This window comes from Lagopus leucura, unplaced genomic scaffold (genome assembly GCF_019238085.1).
Source record: "Lagopus leucura isolate 7727_CA_CO unplaced genomic scaffold, USGS_WTPT01 95-35_obj-0_obj, whole genome shotgun sequence".
Classification (NCBI taxonomy): Eukaryota; Metazoa; Chordata; class Aves; order Galliformes; family Phasianidae; genus Lagopus; species Lagopus leucura.
Genome location: NW_024969247.1, coordinates 1 through 25,246, shown reverse-complemented (window position 1 = coordinate 25,246; position 25,246 = coordinate 1). Strand labels below are relative to the sequence as shown.

The 25,246-nt window shown below is 51.5% G+C and overlaps 4 protein-coding genes across 13 annotated transcripts; 1 reads left to right on the top strand and 3 right to left on the bottom strand.

Moving 5' to 3' along the window:
- Positions 1–1,100: 1,100 nt before the first annotated feature.
- On the bottom strand, positions 1,101–5,053 carry PIGX (phosphatidylinositol glycan anchor biosynthesis class X). 2 transcript variants are annotated; one of them, XM_042894980.1, is made up of 6 exons: positions 4,985–5,052; positions 4,835–4,898; positions 4,279–4,420; positions 2,887–3,100; positions 2,296–2,396; positions 1,101–1,274 (listed from the first exon to the last, which is right to left on the bottom strand). In XM_042894980.1, the coding sequence occupies exons 1-6, from the start codon at positions 5,034–5,036 to the stop codon at positions 1,116–1,118; spliced, it is 732 nt and encodes a 243-aa protein (XP_042750914.1). In that variant the 5' UTR covers positions 5,037–5,052; the 3' UTR covers positions 1,101–1,115. The 2 variants fall into 2 exon arrangements, with proteins under 2 accessions (XP_042750914.1, XP_042750915.1); XM_042894981.1 differs by lacking the exon at positions 4,835–4,898 and having other exon boundaries at positions 4,279–4,454; positions 4,985–5,053.
- A 188-nt stretch (positions 5,054–5,241) lies between these two features.
- On the top strand, positions 5,242–7,673 carry CEP19 (centrosomal protein 19). 7 transcript variants are annotated; one of them, XM_042894983.1, is made up of 4 exons: positions 5,242–5,370; positions 5,720–5,786; positions 6,296–6,437; positions 6,702–7,673. In XM_042894983.1, the coding sequence occupies exons 2-4, from the start codon at positions 5,748–5,750 to the stop codon at positions 7,061–7,063; spliced, it is 543 nt and encodes a 180-aa protein (XP_042750917.1). In that variant the 5' UTR covers positions 5,242–5,370; positions 5,720–5,747; the 3' UTR covers positions 7,064–7,673. The 7 variants fall into 7 exon arrangements, with proteins under 7 accessions (XP_042750917.1, XP_042750916.1, XP_042750921.1 ...); XM_042894982.1 differs by having other exon boundaries at positions 5,242–5,440; XM_042894987.1 differs by having other exon boundaries at positions 5,242–5,440; positions 6,237–6,437.
- A 1,286-nt stretch (positions 7,674–8,959) lies between these two features.
- On the bottom strand, positions 8,960–19,196 carry NRROS (negative regulator of reactive oxygen species). Of its 3 annotated transcripts, XM_042894990.1 has the most exons (10): positions 17,733–19,196; positions 17,497–17,619; positions 17,280–17,358; positions 17,070–17,179; positions 16,326–16,524; positions 16,116–16,234; positions 13,718–14,721; positions 12,631–13,481; positions 11,692–11,815; positions 8,960–11,445 (listed from the first exon to the last, which is right to left on the bottom strand). In XM_042894990.1, the coding sequence occupies exons 9-10, from the start codon at positions 11,797–11,799 to the stop codon at positions 9,484–9,486; spliced, it is 2,070 nt and encodes a 689-aa protein (XP_042750924.1). In that variant the 5' UTR covers positions 11,800–11,815; positions 12,631–13,481; positions 13,718–14,721; positions 16,116–16,234; positions 16,326–16,524; positions 17,070–17,179; positions 17,280–17,358; positions 17,497–17,619; positions 17,733–19,196; the 3' UTR covers positions 8,960–9,483. The 3 variants fall into 3 exon arrangements, with proteins under 3 accessions (XP_042750924.1, XP_042750923.1, XP_042750925.1); XM_042894989.1 differs by having other exon boundaries at positions 16,326–16,460; positions 17,070–17,358; XM_042894991.1 differs by lacking the exons at positions 16,116–16,234; positions 16,326–16,524 and having other exon boundaries at positions 17,070–17,358.
- A 1,208-nt stretch (positions 19,197–20,404) lies between these two features.
- Positions 20,405–25,186, bottom strand: FBXO45 (F-box protein 45; the record flags this gene model as incomplete). The annotated part of the gene is made up of 3 exons (XM_042894978.1): positions 20,405–22,557; positions 24,468–24,824; positions 24,896–25,186. Coding segments are annotated over 3 exons (834 nt in total), but the record flags the coding sequence as incomplete, so codon positions are not given.
- Positions 25,187–25,246: the final 60 nt, after the last annotated feature.

The following is a 25,246-nucleotide window of genomic DNA, read 5'->3' as shown; positions in this document are numbered from 1 at the left end:
CTCCGCAATTGTTCTCTTTAATTCCTCCCTTCCCCCACACAGATGCAGAGCATGACGCCTCTGAGGTAGTGGATGAAGTACTGGCGCAGCCACCGTCATTCAGCACAGCCAGGGCAAAACAAGAGCCCACTGTCAGAGCACTTGCCAACCTGTTGCGGGCAAAGTCACAAGACGAGCTCTCTATTGAATTCCAGCAGAAGCAGAGGAAGGATGCCCAGGGAATCCTGAAGCTACAGCTGGACAGCAATGAAAGGCTGATTCTGCTGCGGAACAGTCTTGGCTGCATATAAAGGAAGATAGAATTTGAAAACCAGAACGTTCATTCATCCCTCTCACACACACCCTGAAAATCACCTGCTCTTAACTAACTGAGCTTCTAAGGAATGAAGCTTTCTCCATCAACAGTCCCTGAGCTACTGTAAGGTCACAATGCCACCTACTGACGATTGAAAGCAGCAACCGAGTTCTGCTAATCTAAAGCAACTCAGTTTTTCCGTTAAGTAATTTCCTCTCCATTTCCTTGTATTTACCAACTGCTCTGATGGCTGAATTCAAGCCTTCTAAGTATTTGCTTCTAGTTTGTATCTTTTCACCAGCTTTCATCTTCCAAGGGTTATTTCAGCTTCAGATATAGGGTGAGATTTCCTTCAGATTTTCCAAGCTCTTTAAGTGAAGGATTTGAGCAAGAGCAGTTAATCCCCTCCTCCCCCCCCACTCCCACTCCCTCCCCCCCCAGTTACTACAGAATTGTACAGATTGTTTTTTAAGCCTTCTATTGTGACAAATAAGCACAGAATGCCTCTTCCCAAATCCATGCATCACCCATCTGGACAGTGTAAACAAACTTCAAATTCAGGAACTTGAAGGATGAGATGTTTTTCATACCCTTAACACCCACTTCTCAAGTCTGTTCATTTAAATTCAAGAAATACAAACACCTCTGCAAGGAGAAGCACTGTAGCCAAAGCAGGCTGAGGCCTAGGGTAAGGAATGGGAGATAGATTCTGCTCCTGACTGCTGCCACCTTTGTGCAAGAGAATGACAGTCCTTATGGCATCCTCACGCATTACTGAGATGTAAATAACAGTAAAGGAGCTCAGTCATTTTGCACGTCTTTATTCCAAGCAGGTCACCAGAGAGAAGTCTCCATATTTGCACACAGCAGCAAGAATCAGGCTGGAACAGAGCACGGTGGCAAGAAGAGTCATGACACACACTAAGAAACTGTGTTGTGTGAGCCCCACTGGGACCTGCAGAATCAATTCTTCATACTCCTGCAAGGAAAAGTGAATTGGTTATGCACATTTAACCAGCTTCTGTTGCTGGTTGGTTTTGTTTTGTTTTGTTTTTTAACTGCAACTCAGGGGAGCAGTAACTAGACTTCTATTTAACTTGGCTTTTGCTAAGGCTTGATTTTGAATCCCCAAAGAAAGCTGAGATGGGACACAGCCTTTCAATTCACTGCCCTTACAGACAGCCAGTTGCTCTTGTTGTACAGAGCTCAATAAATGTACCTACTCCATTGTAAATGGTAGGCATTTGTATGCTCTGTGGCTTTGCTCTTCAAGCATCAAGCTTGCCAGCAGAGATCTCTCAGAATAAGCATTCTGCAGATCACTGAGAAGCCATTTTTCTCCAAGATAAACAACTATTTGGTTTCTCTGCAAAACACTTTTGGATGACAGCTGTTTGTATTCTGAAGGCACCTTACATATAGGAAGGCACACATTACACAAACAAAAGATTTGTTATGAAACAAATTAGTCTTATTTCTGAATCTCTAGACTACCACGAAGTGTTCAAGTTTCAAAGGCAGCTGTTGGCCGTACTAAAAATCTAACTGACCTTGGTTCACCTTGACACTTATCCAATCTGATGGCCTTTTTTTAAGAAGTTATTCCTTTAACTTTTGGTCTTTTTTTTTTTTTCTTTTCCTATTAGACTGCAGCAGAGTTCTCCCATTTTGAACTCATTTGAAAAAACCTACCCTGCAGAGGCCATTCTTAATTCAACTAGTGCCAATTACAGCACTGTCAATTCTAGGACTCCAACTCAACTGCTTAAGGGAGGAGGCAAACAAAAGAACAAATGTAAAGGTGAGGAGAGCAGCCACCACCAAGGGCACAGAACAGCACAGGATGACACCCATTAAAACCAGGTCAGAGAGGAAGAAGGGAGCTTCTATAAGAAGTTACACAATGAGGCTTTTATCAGTTAGGTCCCATGCTTTGGAAGCTGCTCATCTCAGAAAAAGGCAGCAAGAGGCAAGAATTTCCTTCAGGAATAGGAACTCACAGGTTGGTGTGCTGCACTGTACCACTGACAGAGGTGCTCCTTCTCCTCTGAACAGGGAGCTTCCACCTTAGCAGGCTGCCAGCACTCTGGTGACAGGTGCTCTATGGAAGACAGGTACAGTAGGTAAGGATGAATCTCACCCACAGGCTGTCTTTAACAGAGCAAAGCAGCCATCGTTGAGCTGCAGATCTCTCAGCTCTAGCCATGCAGTTACAACTTATAGATTCCCCAAAACTACAGAAGTCATTCTTCCATGTCTTCCTGTTGGCCTCCTGTTGTCGCATACAAGAATTCCCCTACCATAAGTGCTTCTATATCAATAATAAATACTCATTGTCAGTGGATACCAGGTTCTTGTTTCAGAAGAATCTGGGAACTACAACCACCATTAAACACGCTTCCTCCCTCTTCTGCACCATTCAAACGCAAGAAGAAAGGCTCGGAAACCACTAGAATACTTTGATTCAGCATTTGACCAAGTACCTGACAGTGAATAATTTTAAATACACCTTGCATGGCAACAGCTGTCAAGAGAAATACAGTGAGAACACGCGGTCTGAGTGGTTGAACTTAAACAAAGCAGAAGCTCACCGTCACAGCAGCAGAGCAGTACTTCTGCACTCTTCAGAGCAACCAACGCGTCCTCACTGCTTTCTGCTGGCCGGTGGTAGCGCCCATGCACAGGCAGTGCTGCTCTGAAACAGTGCCAACAGCGAGGGTCGGGCTGCAGGTACAGCAGGACAGTAAGGTCTGTAGCTGAGTACTCAGGGGCCTCCACATCAACAGCATCAGGAATGAGCACTGCCTGCAAGCGAATGAAGAGACAGATATGGCTGCGACTGGAATCAACACAGAAGAGGGATACAGAAGAAAAAAAGTATGAACATTTTGGTATGAATCTGAGATTAAGGAGGTCACAGTCTGCTGCTGTAATCTACTGCAGCATCAGAAGGGACAACTGCAACCCCTGCAGTGACCCCTGCCCTCCAGAGTACCAGGGAAAGTCTACTGTTGGAATTTATTCTGCGTGTACAGGCAGGGTGTCACAGAGCTTGCTTCAGACCTCCACAGCAGACAGCAAAAGCACAGTCACACAAACTCCTCTACTGAGTAGCGATGTTAAGTACTTGTGGTCACCCAAGACATCAAATTCAGGAGAGAACAAAGCAGGCTGTCTTTCTAGCTGGCTGTAAATAAACAGCACTGAGTATATGCCTAAAAGACAAACATCTAAAATAAAGTCAGCTGAAGCCCAGTCCAAAGTTATGCTGTAAGTAAGTTTGAACCAGTGTTTGTTATAAACTGTTTTACTAATATTACAAAAGTGTCCTGCTAAGAATGGAGCCCCAACGAGTATGGCTGTGTATAGTTTTAGGGTTGTTTCTTACCACATGGGCACAACCTAAAGAGACACATCGTGGAAGAGGGAAAATCTGGACGGTCCCCATTTAAAATGGGAGGACCAGCAGTAATCTGCACTGGAGTCAAGATCTAGGCATAAGTCTCTCAAGGAAGCTGTGATGAAACAAAAGCTGCAAAGCTCCTCCCTCCAAATTCACAGCATGTCACTTAAAGCCACTGTTCTGCTCTTTTGAAGACCCTGATAGAGAACCTTGGCTGGAAGACTGCAATCACTCCTCTTCTGTAGAGGGTTAACCTTCTTCTTTTCAGCCTGATTAACTTTTACCACAATTGCTTGTCCAGTGCTGAGCAGAGCTGTAGCAGCTTGCTGGTAAGCACACCTACAGGTAGGAACACCAGCAACCTATGACAAAACACACCCTGCACCAGGTGCTGCTGAGAGCTGCAATGAGAAGCCATGAACGTGATGCTGTGCAGCATCTTTCAGGAAAGGGGAATGAGCCACCTCGGTTCTTGCAGCCCCCTGAAGAACACAGATTACAGCTTCCTGAGCAACGTGCTCTTCAGCTACTGGCAAAATGCAGCCTTTATGTGAGAAGCCCTAAGATGCTGCCTCCTTACCTTTGTCACGTTGTGCTGCTGCAGCGATGCCAGCTCATAGGGATCCACGTAGACTCCCCGTGGCAGGTGAGTTCTGGCAGCCACCGTGCATCCTTCTGTCCACTGCCCTGTCCCACTCAGCTCCACCTTCACCAGCAGCTCCCTTAAAGCAAACCATGGGGGCACAGTGCTGAAACCTGTATGTTGAGAGACAGCAGAAAAACCTCCACGTGTCACGCTGCCGAACGCTCAGAGATGGGCGCAGATGGAAGAAAGATCACTAATATGTGAGAAATTAAACATCCCAGGCTGGATGTGGCTCCGGGCAGCCTGGCCTGGTGGTCGGTGACGCTGCACATAGCAGGGGGTTGAAACTAGATGGTCATTGTGGTCCTTTTTAACTCAGGGCATTCTGTGATGGGTGCCCCATCCCTGGAGGTGCCCGAGGGGGGTCGGAGGGGGCCCTGGGCAGCCTGCTACGGTGGGGCAGGCGGGCCGGGCCGGGGCTGCAGGATCCCCCCGCCCCACACCGCTCCGTCATTCAGCCGCAGCCCCGAGCCCCCCCCGGCGGCTCCACCTGTGGAAGCCCTCCTTCAGCAGCTCCTGCGAGACGGCGCTCCCGCGGCAGGCGGCCTGTACGTCTGAAACAGCACAGAAGGAGTGAATAGCGAGAGCACGGCACGGCAGAGCTGAGCCCGGCAGGCCGGGCGCTACGCCGGGCACTTACGGAGGGCACAGAGCAGCACACCCAGCCCCGGCCGCCACAGCTCGGCCGCCATCTTGGAGTCGCCCCGCGTGGCCCCGCCTCACCTCAGGACGGGGGCTGCTCGCAGCACCGCCTGATTGTCGTGGAGGCCGCGGGCGGCCATTTTGTGTAGCGTTCCGCAGGCACTTGGAGCGGACAGCCCGAAGGGGGGCTTCGGCGGGAGGACCCTTCGGTTACCGCGGCAACGGCTGAGGCCGCCCCACCCGGGGGCTGCGGGCCGAGGGACGCCGGGCGGCCGCGCTCGGCGCCGGCCTGAGGAACCTCAGGTGCGTTCGTTCCTCTGGCGGGGACTGGCGGCAGCTCGGTTCCCGGAGATGGGAATTCCCACTCGCTCGGCGGTCCCGCTGGTTTGTTCCCGTGTTTAATCGCTGCCCTGGGGGGAGGAGGACGCATTCCGGGCGCTGCCGCTTGAAGGAGGTGACGCCGTGGTGAGGGCTGGGCTGTGCTGGGCTCTTTCCATCCCCGTCATTTCTATCTGACGCTAACGGGGTCACAGCCGACGGCAGAGCTGCCATGAGGGGTTCCTAAGTGGGATCGGGTAAAAATGGGCTGCTGATGCCAGCCATGCTTCCGGTGGTGAACTTTGTAACCTGATTCATTCAGTAGCTGACCAACACACCGAGACACCTGAGAGTTTTGCAGTCCTTACCTAACAGCAAGCTAATCCGTAACAGTCTGCTCTCCATCCACCTACAGGAACACAGCTACAGATCCACTGGGCCAAATGGTTCTTCCTCATTCCACCCTCTTCTCTACCTCTCAGGTATGGCAAAAGCTGAACCCACAGGAAAGCTTACAGAAACATGCTCTTCCTCTTACACAGTTGTTTGGTTTTTGTTTTGTTTTCTTCTAAGAAAGAGAATTCCAGTGTTTAATAAAGTATGCATGCAGGCTTCTCCCTTGTCACAATAAATATCTCCTAGGTATCGTTTGACTGTGCAATACTCAGCTGGTAGACCAAAAATTTCACTTGTGTGTGATACAGAATCCTGCTTCAAAAGCTGAGAGGTGATAAGGGTGTAAATCAGCCATCAAGAGTCACCCTGCTCCCCATGCTCAGCTCAAAGAGCATGTGAGATGTGTTCAGGTTCCCCTGAGGTCTCTCCTGAGAGAGCTGCAGCCTGGGTGTGTATTTTTACTGAGCGTGGGTCACTCTGGTCCCAACAAAAGGCTAACAAGAGGCACTCAAGCTTTTTTTTCCCTTTTTTTCCAGTTCTTCAGTGAGGGCTGAAGTTGCTGAGGACTTTTCTGATACAGCTGTGCACTTTTCAGCCAGCAGCAAGACCTGCAATGACTTGCATCGCAAAGAAGTGTGGCATTCGCTTTCAGCCTCCATCTGTGATCCTGATCTACAAGGAGGAGGACAAGACTCGCCGGCGCATCATGCCTGTCCGAAATTTCTCCCAGTTCTCAGGTGCGTTGTTTCCATACAGCATTCCCCACTTCCTCTCCTCTCACGGGGAAAGGAGCAGCTGGTCACAGCACCAGCCAGTGGGGAGCATGCAGTGGGCAGGTTTGGGGTAACGCTGTCTCTCCGAGGAGGCCAGGGCAGCGTCTTAACCTGAGCAGCAGTGCTGCTAAACCTGGAGGCCTCGTCTGTAAGGGTTAGGGAGAGGATGATCTCTACTTAAAGAGACTTGCTTGCCTTTGTACTTCTTCAGGGTGGTTTTGTTTTTAGATTGTGGCATCGCTGCTGAGCAGCTGAAGAATAACCCTCGGCACAAAGCATACCTGGAAGGAGTCTCACTGCGTCAGCTGAAGAAGCTGCACAGTTTGCTGAGAGGCCACTTGAGGGGAGAGAGTCTGGCTGAGAGCCTGGAAAAGATTCAGCAGGAAGAGACCATTGACCCCGAGGAGGACATGAACAAACTGGACGACGAGGAGCTAGCCAAAAGGAAGAGCATCATGGATGAGCTCTTTGAAAAGAACAGGAAGAAGAAGGACGACCCGGACTTTATCTATGATATCGAGGTAGAATTTCCACAGGATGAGCAGCTGGAGTCCTGTGGCTGGGATGTGGAGTCATGTGAAGAAGTCTGATTCCAGACCAAGACAACCTAGATGGGCAGAGACAGATCCCATATTCCTAGGAGAGAACAATGTCATCCTGCTTCCTCCACTGCAGCTTCTTCTGTTTGTGCAGTTGACGCTCTTTACATTGGCCACAGAGAATCTGAGGCTTAATGTTACAGCAGTTTCAGGTTTGTGTACATTTTAAGAAGTTAAACTGAGAAAGCTGAAACAGGGCAGCTGAACGTGGTGGCTGTTTTTACTCTTTTTCTATATAAGATGCCCAAAATACTTTTAAATGATTTATCTTTCATTTTGTTTACATCTCAGCCAGCTCTGGCTGAAAACCTCACCAATGTGTTTTCCTGTGATTTCAGCTTTGTCTGAAAATGAAATGTTAAATGTTTATACATTGGAAGTATTCCTTTTTATTGTCTGCCTATGGCATTTATTACTATTTGTTGGAATGTTAAATATACATTCAGATAAATGAGTGTTTCAATGAGAATATTACTGTCACGTTCCCTCAGTAGAGGTTACATCTGCAGTTTCAGGTTGCACAGATTAAATCCTTCATTTAAAAGAACTGAATATTTAAAAAACAAGTCTGTCTTGAAAGTACTTTGGAGATGCAGTGAATTCCAAGAGACAAAAGGAGACATTTTCCTTCCTTACACTTCCAGGGATGGTGTTCAGCTCTCAGAAAATGTGCTTACATGATTTGAAATAAATATATAGAGATAGTACAGTAGAAAGTCACCAAGCCTAGGGGTGGTTTTAGGGTAAAACAAAGGCTTTCCCACTGCTGCCTCATCAGACTGCAGTTCCCAGCTCACTGTAGGCAGTGCCAGGGAAGCCCCTATGTGAGCAAAGCCTTGAGCCAGTGATTGTGGCCTGCAAAGTGACTTTTTAATTGATGATGGTGTAACAGGAGAAAGAAGCCCAGCTTGTCTCAGGCTGAATGTAAAGTTCTAGCAGCAAGAAGAATCCCAGGCTTCATTCACCAGCTGAGGCTGTCAGACCTGAGTGTGGTTTGAGGGCAGCCTGCCACACAGTGGGGGGATGCAGGCATCTCCTTCCTCTGCAGGCCAGGTGCTCTGTGGGTGATTTATTGCATCCTAGGGGGAAGGTTGCAGAATGCCCTTGCTTTTGCTCTCCAACAGACTTATATATTATGTCTCAGTGTTCCAGAGATGCATCCCCCTAAAGAAACAACTTTCCTTAAGAAAAAAAATCCTCCCTGAGCAGCAGAGCAGCCCAACGCACACTTCCTCCAGCATACTCATGTATCAAGGCTGCACAGCCCATGTTCTTACCCTCCATGTTTTGCATCTTGAGCAATGCAGGCATCTCCCCCTGCCTGAGGATGCTGATTTGTTCAAACCAGATTTTTGCAGTGGCTTTTTGCATGAATATTGCCAAACCTCACCTACCCTCTGTGTCTGCTCATCCCACCAATTCTGTGTCCTGTTTGCCCACTGTCCAGACCATGACAGCCTCACCTGCCTGCAAGAATACAGGTGAGGACGGTGCACATCTGCATCCACATACCAAGGCCAGAGCTGGCATAAAGATACTGAAACATGGCTGTAGTGCCTGGCACCAGTGGGAGCAGCTGGAGGACATCCAGGGCTGTCACTGTAGGTCTCCACTGCCCCTTGGGTGAGCTGCTCATGAGCAGGAGAGCGGCTGAAACAGGCTGAAGGATCCCCCAGTCGGCACTTGATCTTTTGGCTATTTCTATCTGAAATAGGGCAAAAAACCCAGCCATATGCAAGGGTGGATGTGATAGCCTTCTCCAAATCTTTCCAGTGCTGTGCCTGGCTCTGCTTCTGCAGCATCCCCTCCTGCAGCTCCACGCTCAGAGCTTGCCCCGTTGATCGCAAAGCACGCAACAACCAGGAGAGATAAACAGATGAAACAACGTTACCAGAAATATAATTTATTCTCGTGTCTTTTGGCCAGTATTGTACTGAGGTTTGAGGTTCTGTCTCACTGGCACAGCAGGCACTGCCAGCAGTGGTGCCACCACCAGTGCAGTGTGGGATGGGGACCGCGCTGCTGGGGGAATGGTCACTGTCCCGGTCCCTCTGTTCTTAGTGGTTTACCCTAAGGCTGAAGTTTCACTGACAGATCCAGTGAAATAAGATCTGCCACTCTTCTCCCTTTTACCTTTTCACGCGTGGATTGCAGCCCTTGCCCTCCAAAACACGCAGATGTGAAACATTCACCGTGGAAGTTCACCTGCACAAGTGCCAGTTTTGTGCTGGCCTCTGGGCACGTCTCTGTGGTTACACATGGAGGGTGACCACAGCAGTGTGAATAAATAAAAGCAAGCACCCAGGCAGCCCAAAACACCACTTCTGGGCCACCAGATGGATGCAAGTTCTCAATCCCCCACCCGCTTGCTAGCCTTCACTCCCAAGAGGGCCCCGCGTCCTCCTCAGCCATCAGTATGGGACGGACACCCCGCACCGCCTCTTCACCATTTTCAGCAGCTTTGGCTTCAGCATGAGGAAGAGCACAGTGAAGGCCACCAGCAGCGTCAGGCAGGTGGGCAGGGCAAGCACCAGGTAGAGCAGGGCCATGTCGGCCGTCCGCCAGCGGCAGTCCCGCAGGATGGGCTCAGGCAGCAGCCATGCGCTCAGCCGCTGCGAGTCGTAGTTGCAGGTCACCTCACGCCCGTCGGGGACACGCAGGCGCTCCATGCTCTGCAGGGCCTCCCACCAGCCCAGCGTGCAGCAGTTATAGGGGTTACGGCTGAGGTAGAGCTCCTGCAGGCTCCTCCCCAGCGGCCTCCACGCCACGTCCGCAGGCAGCGCCGTCAGGCTGTTGTCCCGCAGGTCGAGGCTGCGTAGCTTCAGTGCGCCCAGCGAGGCGGGGAGGGCGGTCAGGGTGTTCCCCGACAGGTCCAGTCCCACCAGGCTCTGAAGGGCTGAGAAGTCCACTGAGGTGGAGGAGAGGTTGGTGTTGCGGAGGGACAGCACCCGCAGCGTCGCAGCCAGGTCCCGCAGCCACCCCAGGTCCCCTGACAGAGCCTCCTGGTTGTCAGAGAGGTCCAGATGAGTCAGGGCCGTCCCTCGAAAGGGGTGGCCGCCCAGGTCCCGCAGACCACAGCCGGCCAAGGAGAGGTGGGTCAGGGTGGCAAGGCCCCTGATGTCCACGCAGGGAGCGCTCCGGCCTAACGCAGCCGGCTGGGGACACAGGTTGAGGCGGTTGTAGCTGAGGTCAACTGTAGTGATCTGCTTTGTGTGAGTGAAGATGCCGGCAGGAAGCGCCTGCAGCAGGTTGGTGCTGAGGTTGAAGAGCTGCAGGTTGGGCAGGGCAGGCCCGGCGCCCGCGTCCTCCCACAGCTCCGTCAGCAGGTTCTGACTGAGGTCCAGATCCGTCAGCATGGCCAAGGGGTCCCGCTCCGACACATGGAAGGTCTCCAGGCAGTTCTGGTTGAGCTTCAGGTGGGTCAGAGCGGGCATCTTGGCCAGGAAACCCTCCGGCAGGTACCAGAATTGGTTCTGGCTCATGTCCAGGAGGCGCAGGGAAGAGAGGTTGCTATAGCAGACTTCGTCCCACAGCTTGACCGTCGTGATGTTGGTGGAGTTGCCATCGATGAGCAGGAACTGCACGGTGACATTCTCCAGGGACGTGCCGTTGGGGAGGAGCTGGTAAAAGCTCATCTCGTTGTCCTTCAGCAGCAAAGAGTGCAGCTTGCTCTGCCGGGGCAGCACGGGGAAAAAAAGGAGCTGGTTGTGGGACAGGTCCAGCACCTCCAGCTCAAAGAGGTCATCGCTTTCCAGGGCCAGAAACCACTCGATGATATTGTAGCTGACATTGAGCACCCGGAGCTGGGTCAGGTTGAAGTCCACAATGCATGTCATGTAGTTGTAAGCGACGTTGAGCCTCTGCAGCCTCTGCAGCCCTTCAAAAGCTTGGTCAATCTCAAAGATGTAGTTCCTCTCCAGGTTCAGCTCCAAGAGCTGCGTCAGGTTGGAGAAGACAGAAGAGTCCAGTCTCATGATGACATTCCTAGCCACAGACAAGGACTCCAGGGAAGACAGGTTGCTGAGCAAAACAGATACCATGCCCTCAGTGAGATGATTTCCAGCTAGATCGAGCGTCCTCAAGGCTGGCAAAGCAGAAAGAGCAGCTGCTGTTAGTGAGTAGTTGGTGAAGAGAAGGTTGTCTGCCAAGGATAGAGCGTGGAGGCCCTGGCTGCCCAGGAAGGCACCAGGCTCGATGAGCTCCATCCGGTTTTTGGTCAGGCTGAGGTGCTTCAGCTGGTGGTATGAGAACAGAGAGGCACGGCCCAGGACCCGGATAGTGTTGTCATCCAGCAACAGCTCTTCAATGTCACCTTGCAGATTTCTAGGGACGGAGCTCAACCATTTCCTCCTGCAGTCTGCAGTGCTCTGCACCTACGGCAAGAAGGGGACATGGAACACCTCACTGTGAAGCATGAGATGGGGAAATGATAAGACTGGGGATAACAGTGAGATGGAGGCGATTCCTCAGGTAAAGCCTCATTGTCCCACTCCAAATCTTAGCTCCAGTGCCAGGCCAGCAGCTGGGAGGAGAAAGCCTGCAGAAGCTGAGGTGCCTGGGGCTTGTAGAGGAGAATCAAGAGGTCGGAAGGGCAAGGATTTGCAAGAGGGAGGACTTACCTGCTCACAACCACCAGGAGACAAGGCCCATGCTGTGCCTGCCCCATCTCCGCATCCTACTGCCAGAAGGACCAGGAGCAGGGAGAGAACAGGCAGCAGGGCCTCCATCTCAGCAGAAGCTCTCCTGTGGGGACAGAGAAGTCAGGAGCTGCAGCACGGTCAGTTCACCAGCATCCCCAGGGCTCCCAGGACAGCAACGGTCACTCTTACCTTCCTGCCTGCAGCACTTGGCCACCACAAGCTGCCCAGCTAACACCCACAGCACAGGGACCCCCATGGGACAGGAGAAAGCGAGGGACAGGCAGCACACATGGAACACAGCTCTGCAGGGCAGATATCACCCAACCACAGCCAGCCTTCCCGGAGCTTGCAGCCTCCTCCCCAGTGCCAACCCTCCAATCCCAGCACTATCTGGGGAAGTGCTGCTTTTCAGCACAAGGGCCCCTGTTGCTTATTTTGTGAGCCGGGAGCTGCCAGCATTTGCATCTGGGGTGAAAGCTGAAGTTCAGGCAAATGAGCAACGAGGACTTGCTGAGGGCTCAGCCTTCTCATAGCTGCTGGTGCTTGAAGAAGCGATCGGAGGTTATTTTTGGCTGCTTGGGGAGCCAGAGCCTCACGGCTGGAGGTAAGCCAGGGACACCTCCTGGGTTATCTCTGTCCTTGGGACAGCTGAAAGAAGGAAGCTGATACCAAACCCAGAGGGGACCGGAGAAAGACCCCTTTCTCTAGGTGAAAGCTAGCACCCCTCTGAGCCTTCAACCTCCACGCCAGGTCCTTGTGTTCCCACTGTGGCACCACTCCCCAAGAACCCAAGGGTTTCAGCTCCAGCTTGGCAGCAGCACCCAAACCCCTTTTCTTTTCCCCCACCACTGCCTTGTTGCTGTCCGGCTTTGGCCTCCACTCTCCATCCTCCCACATTTTTGGGGGGCAGCTACTCACCACCCGTAGCAGCGCGCGGGGCCTGCAGCAGCTCATCCTGCGGCCTGCAGCCCCTCCACTGCACTGGGGGGTTCCGTGGGGCCGGATGCAAACCAACAAGGTGTTCTCCCACCCGCTTTCTGCCGAGCGCTGAGACAGGCTTTGCGGAAGGAGCGAACGGAAACTGCAGTCACATGGAGGCAGAGAGCGCGGCGAGGCGTTCACACCCCGGGTCGTGCACCCGCAGGCGGCCCGAGCTGCAAGGAGGAACCACGGGGTGGGGGCTGTGGGCAGGGCCCCAGGGCTCAGCGGGACTGGCCTGGGGCTGCTCGTGGTGGTTGGGTTCAACCTCACCGCATTTCCTGCAGGGGAAGAAGAAGAAAGGGGCCAATACCGTTCTCAGCATTCCCAAATCTGGGTTCCCAGATGCTGGGAGCCCGCCTCAGGACAGCAGCACCCAGCCTCTTGCAGTGCACAGGTTGGGATGCTCAGGGTCCTCTGTGGCTGCTCAGGATTTGGGTAAACACAGCACCTCGGTGCAGGTCCGTGCCATCCCAACATGGGAAGCTCCCAAGCGATGTGGAGGTCGGGGTGAAGCTGTGCTGGACAGCTCCTGCCCTCCCTTCCCACTGCCAACCTCCCCAGTCGCCCTCCCAGACACCTCGCTGTCTGGGTGACCCCGACCCATTGGACATCTGCTCACAGCAGCCCCCAAGCGCCTGCAGCCAGCATACGTGACCTGGGAGATTTTTCTTTTTTTGCTTTTACCCTGAATTTCATTTCTTCTCTGGAAGGAGGCTGAATGCTCCCGCATCGCTCACAAAAAAAGGCCCCGTGGTTTCATTTCCTGCATTTTCAAGGAAGTTTGAAGTCTGAAAATCAAGAAGGAAAAGAGAGAAGCACTCAGCGTTCAAAAGCGAACCAGAGCAGATGTCAGAAAGTCCGCAGTGGGGCAAAATTCCCAGGGTGTTACTCGAGGTCACCAGCACCAGCAGACAGCTGCAGACCCCTCCTGGTCCCCAGCCCACCACAAGGACACTCGCCCAGAAGAAGGGCAGGAGCTGGCAGAGGGTGGCCTCACGGCTGGGAGGTCCCACAGCATCCTCACCACACATCAGCCTTGGAGAGACGGGATCTGGAGAAGCCTGTAATGCTGAGTATTGCTTCGCAGGGCAGACTGCTCAGAGTGGAGTATGGAGTTTGCTGGCTCATTCGCCTTCACAGGTTGTCACACCAACAGCTGCAGTCACCTTGGGGAGGTGGAAGAAAATAGCCCAGCAGAGCGAGCAGCAGCCCAAAGGGAACCAGGTGAGCCACCAGCATGAGCAGCTGCAAGCACAACACCTTCAGGTTGAGCAACAGAGGCTGTTTGGCTGAGGACATGGCCTCCAATGCAGAGTGACTGTGAGAGAGGATCCCTCATTTAACCCAGGGCCCAGAGGGAAGGCAGAAATAGGTCTCAGTAGAAAGCAAAAGGCCATTTCTGGAAGCGTGGGGTGGGCAGGAAGGGAAAGAGGGGTGCCGGTCAGCGGCCTGGCCACATCCACTTCCCAGCTCCCACACCCATCCCTGGACTGGCTCCAGCACTGCGGTCTGCGCTCTTCCGTCTCCCACCTCCACCAACGTAAGCAAGGAGGAAGTGGGCCAGGGAGCAGGGAGCCACAGAAGCCACCTCGTTTCCCCCACGCTTCCCCAGCGGCCAGCATGAGGGCTCAGCACCGCAGACCTGAGTGCTGATGTGGATGATCTGCACAACTGCTCACAAAGCACCTGCAGGAGCAGCGAGAAGGGAGAACTGCTGACCCTTCCCCTGAGATCTCTGCAGGAGCTGCAGGCCTTGCAAGTGAGCTACTTATACCCACGGTTTGCTGTTTGCTTGCACGTTGCCCACGCTTCCTCATAGGGCTGCATGATGTGGACACACTGATCTCAGCTTTGTATCTGATCTCTGTGGCACTACCCAGCACATCTACGCACAGTTTTGGCATAAACCTGTCACAACCAGAAGCTCTGAATTCACCCAAAGGAGGAGGTACTGATGAGGCACTCCATGACATCACCCAGCAATGGCACGACCCCAGCTCCCCTCCGCAGTCCTTTCCAGATGCTGTTCTGCTGAAGAGAAGTGAGAAATGGTGTCATTAGAGCAAAGGGAAGTGAAACCATCTCAGCTCTTGACAGAGCATGTCCCCTCTCTGCTCTCCTGCTGGGCGTATTCCTTGTCTAATGTAAGAAAACAGAGCAAACTGCCAGGTCAGGGGCTCCTATTTAACAAAGCCCGATCTGAAGTGACACCATCACACCTCAGAGCTCATCCCTGCAGCCACAAATGGAAAAGGCTCAGCGTGGGCTTTTGGGTCTCAGTTTGAGATTGTCCTCCTCCCAGACACAAAGACTCCCAGACACAAAAAGCACAAGGAACACAAGAGGGGTAAAGCTCAGGGAGATGTGTCAGTGAACGCAGCAGATCCTCCTTTCTCTGCTCCACTGTGAGTTGGCCCCTTTTCCCAGACAACAGCGGTAGGACAAGAGGCAATGGCCCCTAAGTCATGCCAGGGGAGGGTCAGGTTGGACGGCACAGGCTGCCCAGGGGGTGGTGGTGTCACCATCTGTGGAGATGTGGCACTGAGGGATGTCATCAGTGGGCATGGTGGGATGGGTTAGAATTGAACATGATCTTAAAGGTCTTTTCCAACCTTAACGATCCTATGATTTTCACACTGAGAAGAGCAGCTGAAAGTCTTTAGTTAACAGCTAAAGGTGAAATGCAAATATGTCTGTTTGTCCTCCAGACTCACCAGGGCTCAGGTGACCATCTCACATGGGATCCAGAGAAAACCATTCAACCAACTGAGCACAAAACCAACAGAAAAACCAACAAAAACCCAGACCAGTGTCCAGGGAGTGGTGCAGCCTCCTCTCCCCATTCCCTTCTTGGCCTCATCTGAACACCCACTGCCTGCTGCTAAAAGAGAGACGGAGGCTGCAAAGCTTTACCCACGGCAGTATTCAGGATACCACACAAAAACCATTTTGGTCAATATCTTTTCCTTATTGGCAGGTTTGTCCAGCACTCAGAAACACAAAGTTACACACTGACAGCCCTCAGGAAAGCAGGGAGAGCCCACCTTCACGATTACTACTTAAAAGCTGTTGGTCTCCTAAGCATAGGATGCTGAAGGAACACCCCATGTCCCCACCTGCAGGCTCTCAGCTCCCAACTACCAACATCTCCCTAGCAGTGGAGGTGCAGCCAGCACCATGCTGTGAATGGGCAGCAGGGGGTTGTGGCTGGAGTGCAACCCAGCTCCACTCTCCCTTATTTGATGGGTCTGGGGAGGAAGCACACACAGCACCTGCTCACCCGCATGGGTTGCAAACAGGTCTGTGCTTTGATATCAATCAGCTTTGTATTCCCTCCATTCTCAGCTCACCAGCTGATGGGCTGATCCAAACAGACACAGCAGGTTCTGGGGCTGACAGTATGACTTACTGCTGGTCTCTACCTGAGTGTGAAGGCACGCAAGGGAATGATGTTGTAGCTGTGGCACACACACTGTTGTAAAACAGCTGTTTTCACATCTGCCCCCGGCTTTAATGCACACCTCTAAGGATGTGAAGGCTCCTGTGAAAATGAGAGCAGGTTCACGACCTGAAATCGTAAGTTCAGGGAAGGATTAAAACAATAATAAATCACTTTGCCAACAGTGAAGCACCTGGGGACACAGCACAGGTACTGAGCAACAAAACGCTGCAGGCACACCAAGGTCCCAGGGCAGCAGGTCCTTACACACCCTCAGTGCTGCTGTCTGGATGAAGTGAGGTGAGGCTGAGCTGCAGAAGATCAGACACTTCACACAAAAGACAAGAGCAGACAGGGTTACACCTTTGTACTTTCCTCCATTCAAACACTGCCTGCAGGTAAACACAGAACCAAAGAGCCTTTAACAATAGAAGAACAGTCTGGATTAAAAGTTAAAATAAATCAAGCAAACATGAAACAAACCCAGCTAGCTTGCAACAGATCTGCAAGTGCAGGCATGGCAGGAAAGACACCTTGTTCTTGTGGCTTGCAAAACTGCAGAACAAGCAACGCTTGTAATAACATACAGCAAATTCTATTTTAAAATCCTCTTTCAACCACTGCTGTTGGATGGAATACATTCAATCATCTTCTGATGGCTTCACTTTGGACACCGGTGACAGACACCCAAAGGGATGGAAAGCAGTGTGTGACAAAGCAGACCAGATCAATATGGGACTGACTGCACCTGAGCCCCCAAACCTCCTCTGCCTCTGCATGTGACCTTGGGCTCCCAGCTCACCCCATAACCTTAACCCTAACCGCAGGACCAAGAGTTCCAATGAAGAAGTATGTTTCAAAAGTGATAAAAGCAAAAGGAGAAGGGGATGTTGAATAGCAGTAGAGGTTCTGCATGAAGCATGAATGTTGCACAAACCTTCAGTCGTTCCAGTCGGTGCTCCCGCAGCACTGTTCACTTTGCCCTCTGCTGGGAGGCGTGAGAACTCGTGCTGAGGTCACACCATCCCCGGAACACAATGACAAACACTGCGTCGAGGAGAAATCAGCAGATTCAGCATCGTCTGAAGGAAAAGCCTTCGGTCTTTATTTACCACTTCATTCATTCTCCCTTTCAACTAAATTAGACCTTAGTGCCAGGTTGTCTAGGATAATTTCGATAAAACAAACACGTCGTCCTCCTCACCGCTTAAAAACTCATTTTGTCACTGTGAAAAGGATCACAGAACACATCTCAGCAGTGCAGTTTGCTGGCTGCAGGTTGCACAGCACTGTCTGCTCTGTGCAAGAGCCAGCCCTGAGCCAACACAGAGCAGCACATGCAGCACTCATGGCCATGCTCCTACCGGTGTCCAGGGCTATTTATAACATGCCAGCCTTGTGGAATTGTGGAACACGGGCTTGGAAGCAGTCAGATCAGCAGGAAGTTCCTTCCTATGCAGAGGCCGAGGAGAGGCAGATTCCATAGGCTAACAAAGGGAGAGAAGAGGAAGGGAAGTAAGCCACAGTCCCTAACAGCTGAGGAAAGGGAGCACTTTCAAATCCTGAACTTTAGGCAAAGCGTAACAAACCAGAAGCTTACCTCCAGTTCAACAGCAATATTCCATCTTGCTGGGCAACAAATATAAAGCTCACGCAGCTAATAAAGTCAAAATGAGAAGAAATGTAAAGACTTGGCCAAAACTGAGGTATCAATACAGAAATGTGAGGGCTCGGGAAATGCTGAGGGCTGTTGCCTCCCATACAGCTGCTCTTACATCTCTTTTCTCTTAGGTATGACCCAACTCTTCCCAGGACAAATGTTATTTTAATTCATTGCTGCTGTCATCATCTCCGTGAAAGTGGAAGAGCAAAAAATAGAGAGAGCCATCTGGAAAACACATCCACATTTCAAGGCAATTCAGAAATACAGCTCAGCAGTACAGGGAGAGAAAATCTAACGTGTTCCAGTTGGCTGTGGCACTCCGAGGCAGAAGAACACAGCTACATCCGCAGCAACAGAAGCTCAGCCTGTGCACGGACACACAGACGCAGCCCATCACATCACAGCCATCTGCTCCCCTTTTGTCACCTGAAACGTGGCCAAAAATTACAGCAGCAAATGGCATTTGCTCGCAGCAGGCTCATACAGGACTCCCAGAAATGCATGCACCACTGCATTTTAAGCAGAAAAAATGCTTTAAGAGAAATCTCCCCAGCAGTGAGTTGTTTCGCCACCGATGAAGAAATACCAGATATCCTGAAGGACTGTGGAGCCTACATGTGACTGATCTATGTAAGCTATGGGCAGCTGATGTTGCTCTTGGCCAAAGCAGTCAGTTCACACGCTGAGGAAGGGAAAATGCTCCGTGCAGTTGTTCACTTGACTCCAAAGTAACTCACAGAATCCCTTTTTTCCAGCCCATTTTCAGCTAACCAACATCAGACCTCTTCTCTTCTGAACACCCTCATGGAGACATCAGCCAAAAGCTCAGCACTTAAAAACTAATTCTCAGTGATTTTGGAAAGTGCTTCAGAGCTCCCGACCACAACACAGTCTCCTCTGATTATTGATTATGGCTGCTCCAACTTGCACAGCATCTCAGCCCTCTTTTGTTGTTTGTTTTCCACATGATCTGCCATGTGTGGTTGGGTTGGAGATCCTGCCCCAGCCTGCAGCCTGTTGCCACAGCATCAGTTACTTTTCAGCTGTTTGGACCACAGCCATACACATGCATTTGGAAACAGATCACTGTGAAAGCTCCAGTGCCATTTCTTACCCTCACAAGCTACCAAGAGCACATCTGAGCTCTCCTTGGTGCCCCCCATCTAATGAAACTCGTGTGAGCAACACCCACAGATTGCATGAAGCCCAGGCATTAAATCTGCAATTGATCTGCTTTGGCAAATCAAGAACTTGGTATGACAAGAGTGAAGTTCATGTCTACAGAGCACGGTCTGTGGGCCTTGTGCAAGACGGAATTTCTCTTTGCTGAACCTGGAAAAGGCACAAAGCTTGCCTTTGGAACTGAGAGCAGAAAAGGGGTATTTGCATGGCTCAACTGCTCTTTCATTGTCCCCCAGCAGTACAGAGGCTCTGTATATTTAAATCATGTCACACAGAGCTTATCGCTACATGCTGCTGCACATAGGTGGGAATGAAAAGCAAATCCATCAAAAACAGCACATAGAAGGCACTCACTCTGCTCAAAGCAGCAGCAGAAATGCACTGGGTGCCCATTCCAACAACTTACCCAGAACAAAGCAGCACAGCCTGAAGCCAGCCCAGCCCAGCAGAACCTAACACAGCATGTGTGCAAGCACCAAAAGAATCCGAGGAGGCACCAAGCGCTCTAGGGATCAGCAATTCTTAGAGTTAAGGCTGGAAAAGCTGCAAAAGAAGAAGAAAAAAAATAAGCAGGAGCACCTCAGCATAGGGTCTGACTACACATATTAAATCTTACGCCTGCTAGATCCTCATCCCACCAAAACAGTCCTAGCATGGGAACAAGCTTAGGAGAGCTGCAGGGAGGAGCACGCTGGGTGCAGTGTGCAGGGGACAGGAGAGCTGCCTCCTACATCCCCCGTTCTCCTGCAAGATAAGGTTGTGCAGGCTGCCAGACCCCACTGCCTTGTCCCCCCCTGTGCCCAGAGCTCAGGTCATTCCCAAATCACTGTTCCAGCTGTGTGAATCTGGTCAGTACTCTAAACCTCTCCTGTAAACCCCCTTTTTCACCTCCTCAAACGCAATCTCGATGTCTGCTTCCTTCTCAATACTCCAAGCCTGAAGTGTAGAAGATGAATAAAGACGGTTTCAAAACGATTTACCAAGTGGGAAGAGCTGCAAGCAAACAGCTGTCTGGTTAGTCAAAATGTGTTGGTGGAGGAGAGTTACACTGGGCCTGGTAGCACAGATACCCTACACTGTTCATACCTAGGTCTGCTACCTCCTCTCTCAGTGTGATTTTTAAGGCTGGTGAACAAGCAGTCAAAAAGCACCTTCCAAGGCACCTCCTGCAGCAGCAGGGCAGCACTGAGCCCAACACCTCCTCTGCTGCCCAGCAGTTCATACTGGAAGACCTCCAGCTGTGAAAAGGGGGTAATTTGAGGAGCAGAGCTATCGAGCTCCCTGTAACCACCCTCGAGGTTCTCCCTTCCTGAACAGTCAGCAAATCGCACAGCCCCAGCACCACCATCCTCCTCAAGATAAGAAGTTTTGTTCCACCACACCAAACCGCTGCGGAGGTCGTTGCAACAACACACACAGATGAGTCCTTGTGAATTATAGCAGAGTTTATTTTAATATTTTGTACAGCCAGCATTGGTCTCCAGGAATAAGTTATAGTTTTACGTAAGTGAGTTCCCCCCCAAACCCACCCTTAAGGAATGTTCAGCTTTCACCACATCTAATTTAGAGGGAAATAATTTATAGGGTAAGACGCAGTCTGAAGAATGGAAATCAATCTTCGTTTCACAAAACTCCTCCGAAGTTCTCAGGGTTTACTTACATCTAATTGGATTCACGACCAAGCACAGCAGCCACAGCTGACCGAGAACAGCTCACACCTCAGCAAAGATCTTACTCTGTGAAACAGGACAGGATTTTGTTTCCCATTTCCCTCCTCCAGTTCTGCCAGGCACACGTGAGCCCTGCAGTTTAATCCAACCAACGCTCATAACTGGTTTTCCAGGAAGGTACTCACTTGGTGTCGGTCTCACTTCATCAGCCAGTTGCTCTCAGTACCATTTAAAACATCATTTCTCACTGTATCATTTGTTTCTTTAACACAGCCAAGAGAAATTGAGCTCGATACCAAACTGCCTTTAAGCACTAAGCAACACATAAAACAAATAAATACTATAAATCCTTTTAAATGGTAATAATGCACATTCTCTGTGCCAGTGCACAACTTGGTTATTTACTGTGTAAAAAGCACTGCAAGGACAGCTCTTCAGCAGCACATGAGGCATCTCAGTTACCTGCTTTCCTCCAATTGCCTGAATAAAGGGGGGAAAACAAGCAGTGGCCTAAGAGACATTCCTCTTGCTCAGAGAACTGTCAGCATCCGAGATGAAGCAGCTCACATTCTCCAGCACAAAACTAAGAAGAGGTTGCACAAAAACTTCATCCTCCCCCTCCTAAAATCACGCCATCGATAACTGAAGCAGCCTGCTTTGCTCTTGGAAATGCCAGCACGAAAGAAATGGGTGCTGAGAGCCAGGCAGGCACACAGCTCTCAGATTTTAGTGCCCCACCAAAGGAGCCCTCCTGCAGTGCCCACAGACAGCACCGACCAGAAAGCATAAGGGTGCTTTTAAAACCTTGTACTTTTGACGTGGAAATGAAGACGAGCTCAGCACCGTGCTGCAGCTTCTTTTCTTAAAGGTGGACCACAAGTTTTGGAAGAACAAAACTTCCAGGGCAATTTTGGTTGTGTTTCCCAGGGAGAACAGAACTACTGCTGAAGCTACGGAAGCTTTCAGCTACACAGAAAGAGAATCCACGCAGCACCGTACTCCACAAGGGCATTCCCAATGCTCTACAACACAACAGAAGAAGCACACTTGCATGAATGTCATTCAAAGTTTTCCTGAAGCCCCTTCAAGAAATTCCACCCCAGTTAGAATAAAGCAAACCCTTCTTTTTGATGTGACTGTTCTTTTCGACGTGTTCCATATATACAATTCTTAAAATACACTTAAAAATAGCTGCACACGTTTGATGTCGTTATCCCAGAGGAGGGCAGCCTGGACAGACGGCTCTTCTTGGTACTTTAAAAACTGTAAGTAAAACCCAACCAGACTCGCTCTCCCCAGTACCCACGTCAGCCCCGAGGAGGGAAGGGAAGGGGAGGCACAAGCAGTTTTAAAATGGGAGTCTTTCACAAAACACACGACTTACAAACCTCGGGTTAACTTCCGCAAGCAGTTTTATATCAAATCCTTCCTTAAATATCTGAGGTCACGCACTGCCATCCTAGCAATGAAATCTGTTGCAACATGCACGTGTCAGCTTCCCACTCAATCAACTGCGACCCTGAGGATTTTTCTGGCCTGGTAGAAAGAGGAAATGTAACAATTCCTGAAGTATGGCTGGTCCTCCATTTCAAAATTCTGTATGGTTTCCTCAATGGTTCTTGGACACACACTTATTTTTTTCTCTAACACACGTTTCCCTCTAACCAACATGCAGATTTCTCCTCCCAGTCATCCACATCGTGACGTCCCAACAAAACCATCCGTCATCCATCCAAAGGTTTTCCCAGGTAGACCAAAGTCACTTCTGTGTTACCGTACACGGCAGACACTGCTGGATACAGGCAAACTTTGGGCAGTCCTCTGAACGCAACTCCCAAGAACTCATAGCCCCTCTCAAACGCTAACGTTTTGTCTTCCATGTCCAGGATAACTCGAATCCTTTCGCCTATCTGGAAACAGAGATGGGAAGAGGAGGGAGGAGAAACAAACAGGGAAAGAGTCAATATATTCAGATGGAAACACCAAAAAAAGCAACCCAAAAAACAACCAAAGCAAAATCCACGGATAATACAGCAGAACAGATTAAAGCGAGGCTTTCCTTGCTGCTTGCACAACAGAGATGTCTCCATTCCTCTCGCATGGACCAGTACATCTGCTGCCTGTTCCTGCGGGCAGCCCAGGCCTGAGCATCCTCACAACACTGAACACAGCCCTTCACAAGCAGACCTTGCAGCAGCAGCACAAGCAAGAGCACTGCTCCAGAGCACCGCAGGAGCCTGACAATGTTGTAATAGCCTCAGGTTACAAGAGCCCCAGGGGCTCTGTTGCCAGCAATGACCAGTAGAGTCTACAAAGAACAATGTTAGACAAGTTGTTTAGAAAGGTAAATGCCAGGTGCACAATATTGCCAGAACGTACTTCTGATGGCACGAGTGCTATCACTGACAGGGCTGCTCCCTTACCAAGGCAGAAAAATAATTCAGTGCAAAGCTTGACAAAATGGGCACACAAAACCTGCAATACAGATATACAGATGTGAGTAAAACCAATGCTGAATGCAGGCTGTACAGGATGCTCTCTGTGTTTATCCCGTTACTTTCAAATATAAACAGAAGCGAGAAGCACCAGCAGCAAATGCAGCATGAGATAGCACAAACTTCTGCTTCTCCACCAGACAACCGCAGCGCCAGGGATTCCTTCCAGCCAACATATTCTTCTTCTAGCCAATGCTAACAAGTGCGTATTTCCCTTCAGTACGTATTCTATGAGCAGATGACCGTATGTGTATGACTCTATGATTCTACGTCTCACCAAATAATACAAAATGCTTTAAAGGATTGCTGATTCAAGCCCTCACCAATTCTTAAGAAGGAAGCATTGACTGCAAGCACGGCTCAGCCTGCAGTCCCCATGGGAGCTCTCCTGGCTTTAAAAGCTCTCCTCATCCTGCCGTGCAGAAAGGCCCAGACAGGCAGCAGGAACAGACTGCCAATGGGCAGGGCTGGAAAGGGCCAATTCACACATCAGGAAATGTGAAATCTGCATCTCTTTGATCCACATTTACTTATTAATTGCAGAAATGGCAGGTATCATTTCCAGACTGAACTAAGCGCTTGGCAGTGAGCTTTTATATGAAATTTAGAAATATCAGCCTTGAGTTAATGCCAAGATCTTCATGTACAGCTGAAGTACAAAGCATTATTCATCCCAAGCCACGAAACTATGAGATGGAATTATACCGCAAAACAGCTGAAGATGCAACGTGAGGAAAACCATCAGCCAAAAGGCGGCCGTGTGAGCGGCCTGGAGAACAAAGATAAACACAGCAAGACAGAACAGCAGAGCAGCACCTGTGCTTTGGTAACCCAAAATCACCCACACGTCATGGCCCGACCAAAGGATGTCACCTGTGGGAGGGCACCCGGAGAGCCAGCAACCAGCGAGTAGCTCGGGGAGGCCCTGCCTCAGCTCGGCCTCTGCTCACACCGCCAGCAGGGCAGAAACAGCCACCGACAACAGCCGCCTGGCTGCTCCTGAGAGCGGTGTCAGCTTTTGTTTCAGAGGGGATGCGGTGTTCCAGTGAACACCCACTCGGTATTTGAGAAAGAAGGCAGAAACAAAGGAAACGGGCGCAGAGGAGAGTGGGTGCCCCATCCCTCAGGGCTGGGTGGGACCGTGGGCGGCCTGAGCCGGTGGGGGCAGCCAGCCCTCTGCAGGGGTGGCAGCGGGTGGCTTAAGATCCCTTCCAACCCAGCCGTCCGGGACGGCCGCGAAGGCGGTGAAGATGAAGCTAGTCCCTCCTGCAGGGAGATGCCGGGGCGGCACCCAGCAGCGCACGGAGGGCCCGCTGCCCGCTCACCTGGTACTTGGGCGCGTTGTTGCATTGCGGGAAGCTGCCGTTCACCTCGCCGTTGTGCAGCAAGTTATTGTCCACCAGGTTCCAGCCCCAGCTCTGGTCGTCGCTGCCCAGCAGGGCCACGTAGCCCTGGCACTGCATGGCCGCCCGCTTCGTGGCGATGCCGATGACGGCCACGGTGCCCAGCGGCCCTTCCCACCACACCTCCCAGGCGTGGCGGCCCTCGCTGAAGCCGATCTTGGTCCTGGCGCCGTCGGTGCTCTGGGCGATGGGGTTGCGGTGCAGCGTGAAGCCGTTCTTCTTGATGTAGACGTTCCGGGAGCAGTCGTTGGTGCTGAAGGCGTGGTGGAAGGCACGGACCTAGGGCGGGGAGCCAAGAGGGGTCAGTCCGCGGGAGGCGTCACCGCCGCGCGGGGCCGCGCCGGGCTCACCTTGCCCTTGTAGGTGGGCACGTTGCAGAGGATGTCGGTGCGCAGCGCCTCCTCGGCCAGGCAGCGCGCGGCCAGGCTGCGCCACACCTCGCTGTTCTCGTCGCCGTGCAGGACGTGGTGCCACAGCTTGCACACCAGCGCGCAGCTCCGCAGCTCGCGCAGCTCCAGGTAGGAGAACACCAGCTCCAGCACCCGCCCCGGCAGCCGCCACCCCGCTCCCCCCGCCGCCCCGCCGCCGCCACCGCCGCCGCCGCCGGGCCCCGCCGCCATCGCCCCCCGCGCAGGGGCTGGGGAGGGGGGGGAGGCGCCGCGGGAAGCGGCGCGGAGCCGGGCGCCGAGCGGCCTTCCCTC

Excerpts from the sequence above, each read along its gene's own strand:
- PIGX (XM_042894980.1), bottom strand. The coding sequence starts at position 5,036 with ATGGCGGCCGAGCTGTGGCGGCCGGGGCTGGGTGTGCTGCTCTGTGCC. Across the intron at positions 4,899-4,984 it reads TGTGCTGCTCTGTGCCCTCC|ACGTACAGGCCGCCTGCCGC; the intron begins GTAAGTGCCCGG and ends GTGCTGTTTCAG. Across the intron at positions 2,397-2,886 it reads ACTGCTCTGCTGCTGTGACG|AGCACCTGTCACCAGAGTGC; the intron begins GTGAGCTTCTGC and ends TGTCTTCCATAG.
- CEP19 (XM_042894983.1), top strand. The coding sequence starts at position 5,748 with ATGGTTCTTCCTCATTCCACCCTCTTCTCTACCTCTCAG. Across the intron at positions 5,787-6,295 it reads CCCTCTTCTCTACCTCTCAG|CCAGCAGCAAGACCTGCAAT; the intron begins GTATGGCAAAAG and ends TGCACTTTTCAG. Across the intron at positions 6,438-6,701 it reads AAATTTCTCCCAGTTCTCAG|ATTGTGGCATCGCTGCTGAG; the intron begins GTGCGTTGTTTC and ends TTTTGTTTTTAG.
- NRROS (XM_042894989.1), bottom strand. The coding sequence starts at position 11,799 with ATGGAGGCCCTGCTGCCTGTTCTCTCCCTGCTCCTGGTCCTTCTGGCA. Across the intron at positions 11,446-11,691 it reads CTCCTGGTGGTTGTGAGCAG|GTGCAGAGCACTGCAGACTG; the intron begins GTAAGTCCTCCC and ends TTCTTGCCGTAG.